A 2,025-nucleotide genomic window follows, 5' to 3' on the forward strand; every position below is an offset into this window, starting at 1 on the left:
GCAGCTTCATATCATCAAGAAACAACCAAGACTTGTACTGCCTTATACAAAAAGCTCCAGGCGAACTGCAACTGCCAGTTATGCTGCACATAGGTTGTTCTTTCCAGTAGCAGCAGTCATTGGGTCCACTATAGCAAGATAGCACCTTGAAATAACTGAAACTCAGATGAACAGCTGCACTTGAATTAAATTCTGGGGTTTTACGTGCCAAAATCACGATATGATTATCAGGCATGCCATAGTGGGGGATTCCAGATTAATTTTGACAGCCAGGGGATACTTAATGTGCTCCCAATGCATGGGACATGGGTGTATTTACGTTTCACCCACATAGAAATGCTACCACAGCAGCTAGGATTTGATCCTGCGACCTCATGCTTAGCAGTGCAATACCATAGCTCCCAAGCCAACCACGGTGGGTGAACAACTCCACTTCACTTGGTCACTGTGAAAACTCAAATACTTGGAGCTCTTTAATTTGTTTAAATGTCATGATACGATTGATGCAGTCAGGCATGTGGCGTTTGCACAAATACGAATGTGAAAGGTATCTACAACCTTGTCTGTTTCGGTTACTTGTAATAGGAACATGCATTCGTGTTCTTTGTGCTGAAGATTCATGTAAACTGATAAAGTGCACATTCATAATCAGAATTAAGTGCTTGAAAATTTTGGTAATAGTACTGTAATCGGAAGCTCAAAATGCCTTGGAAGCTTTTCTGCTGTATTACTCTACGTAACTTCCATGCCCTTGGGCCATGCTTAGTAACAATGCAGCAGTGTCTCGAGACGTACTTTAATGTGTGTTAACATTGAAGAAAAACAAGAACGACATGTAGGCCATTCTATTTGAAAGTCTACTACCAATAAGTTTGACGTTTGAAGAATATTTTAAAAATGTTCTAAATGTATTCCACTCAGTACATGAATATTTGTTTTTATGTGAAATTTGGTTCTAAAAATTTGCATTCATACTCGTAAAAATTGTGAAATGTACACTATGATTCACAGAAGCACAGAGCTTGTGATTACTCTGCTGCTAAATGCTTACCTTCCATTTGGTAGATTTGCATTGAGCATACCTAAGTTGCCCAAACTCCAAATGAAGACAGTGTCTGATGGTATTTGCAATAGCTTTGTGTATCTCAACATGCAGGAAAAAAGTCGCAAGGGCCTTCTGGATCGCGTACTGAGTGAAGACGAGTTGGTGGTGCGCTCACTTTTCTCCAAGGGATCTGACTTAGCTGCTTTCCATGGACTCTGGGTGAAGCTTGCTACTGGAGACTGGGGCACTTTGGCAGGCCCCTTTGGCCAAGGTGGCAAAGTGCGTGTGCGCATTTATGGTCAGTGCTTTGGTTGGCTTTTCAAGTCATGCTAAGAGCTATACATGTTCATGTTAAGGGGCACGCTGTGAGAGGTAGAAAAAAAAAAAAGAGGCCTTTGAAAATGTACTGAAATGCAGGCTTATTTTTTTTGGCGATTTTATTTGTTGATAACACTTTAATTGTATTTCTGTACACAAATTGATGTTTTATCTACTGATGACCTTTAAAACCACCTGGCAAAGCCGCAGGCCAGTACAGAGTTGGGTGGTTGGACCAGCTACCATGGAGGCCTTATGATAGGTTGCGTGGTTTGCAGGTGAACCGTCTACAGAGCTGTGTGCCTTGCTACCGCGAGAGCGTGGTAAGCGCCCACCACAGTCCGCAGACCAAAAGCCCATCGAGGTGGCCCTCCGGTTTCGGAAGTATCTATTTGACACCAGCAGCAAGATGGTGCAGCCCAAAGTGCCATCTGGACTTTACCAACCAAAATGACAACGAAGAAGCCTTTGTAAATAAATGTCAGTAAATGACAGTAAATGTGTACATCACTTGGTGGAAGGCACTTTTTCCATAGGTAAACACAGCTGCACAAGTATGCGATGGTTGACCGGGAGCTCCACCACTCACTTTCACTGAAGCACAACGGTGCTATTGAACACGCATTTGGCAGCCCATCAGGCATCACAGGCACACTCACAGC

The 2,025-nt window shown here is 43.0% G+C and overlaps 1 protein-coding gene across 3 annotated transcripts in view; it reads left to right on the top strand.

The window, feature by feature from the left end:
• Window positions 1-1,864, top strand: part of eEFSec (eukaryotic translation elongation factor, selenocysteine-specific) — a 71,567-nt gene extending 69,703 nt beyond the window's left edge. For 2 of the 3 annotated variants that reach the window (XM_070530302.1, XM_070530291.1), the window contains 2 exons: window positions 1,157-1,324; window positions 1,642-1,864. In XM_070530302.1, coding sequence (XP_070386403.1) covers window positions 1,157-1,324; window positions 1,642-1,851 — 378 coding nt within the window. In that variant the 3' untranslated portion in view covers window positions 1,852-1,864. Of the gene's footprint in view, window positions 1-1,156; window positions 1,344-1,641 lie in introns of all 3 variants that reach the window. The other variant, XM_070530298.1, reaches the window with a different exon arrangement.
• Window positions 1,865-2,025: the final 161 nt, after the last annotated feature.

This window comes from Dermacentor albipictus, chromosome 1, assembly GCF_038994185.2.
Source record: "Dermacentor albipictus isolate Rhodes 1998 colony chromosome 1, USDA_Dalb.pri_finalv2, whole genome shotgun sequence".
Lineage (NCBI taxonomy): Eukaryota > Metazoa > Arthropoda > Arachnida > Ixodida > Ixodidae > Dermacentor > Dermacentor albipictus.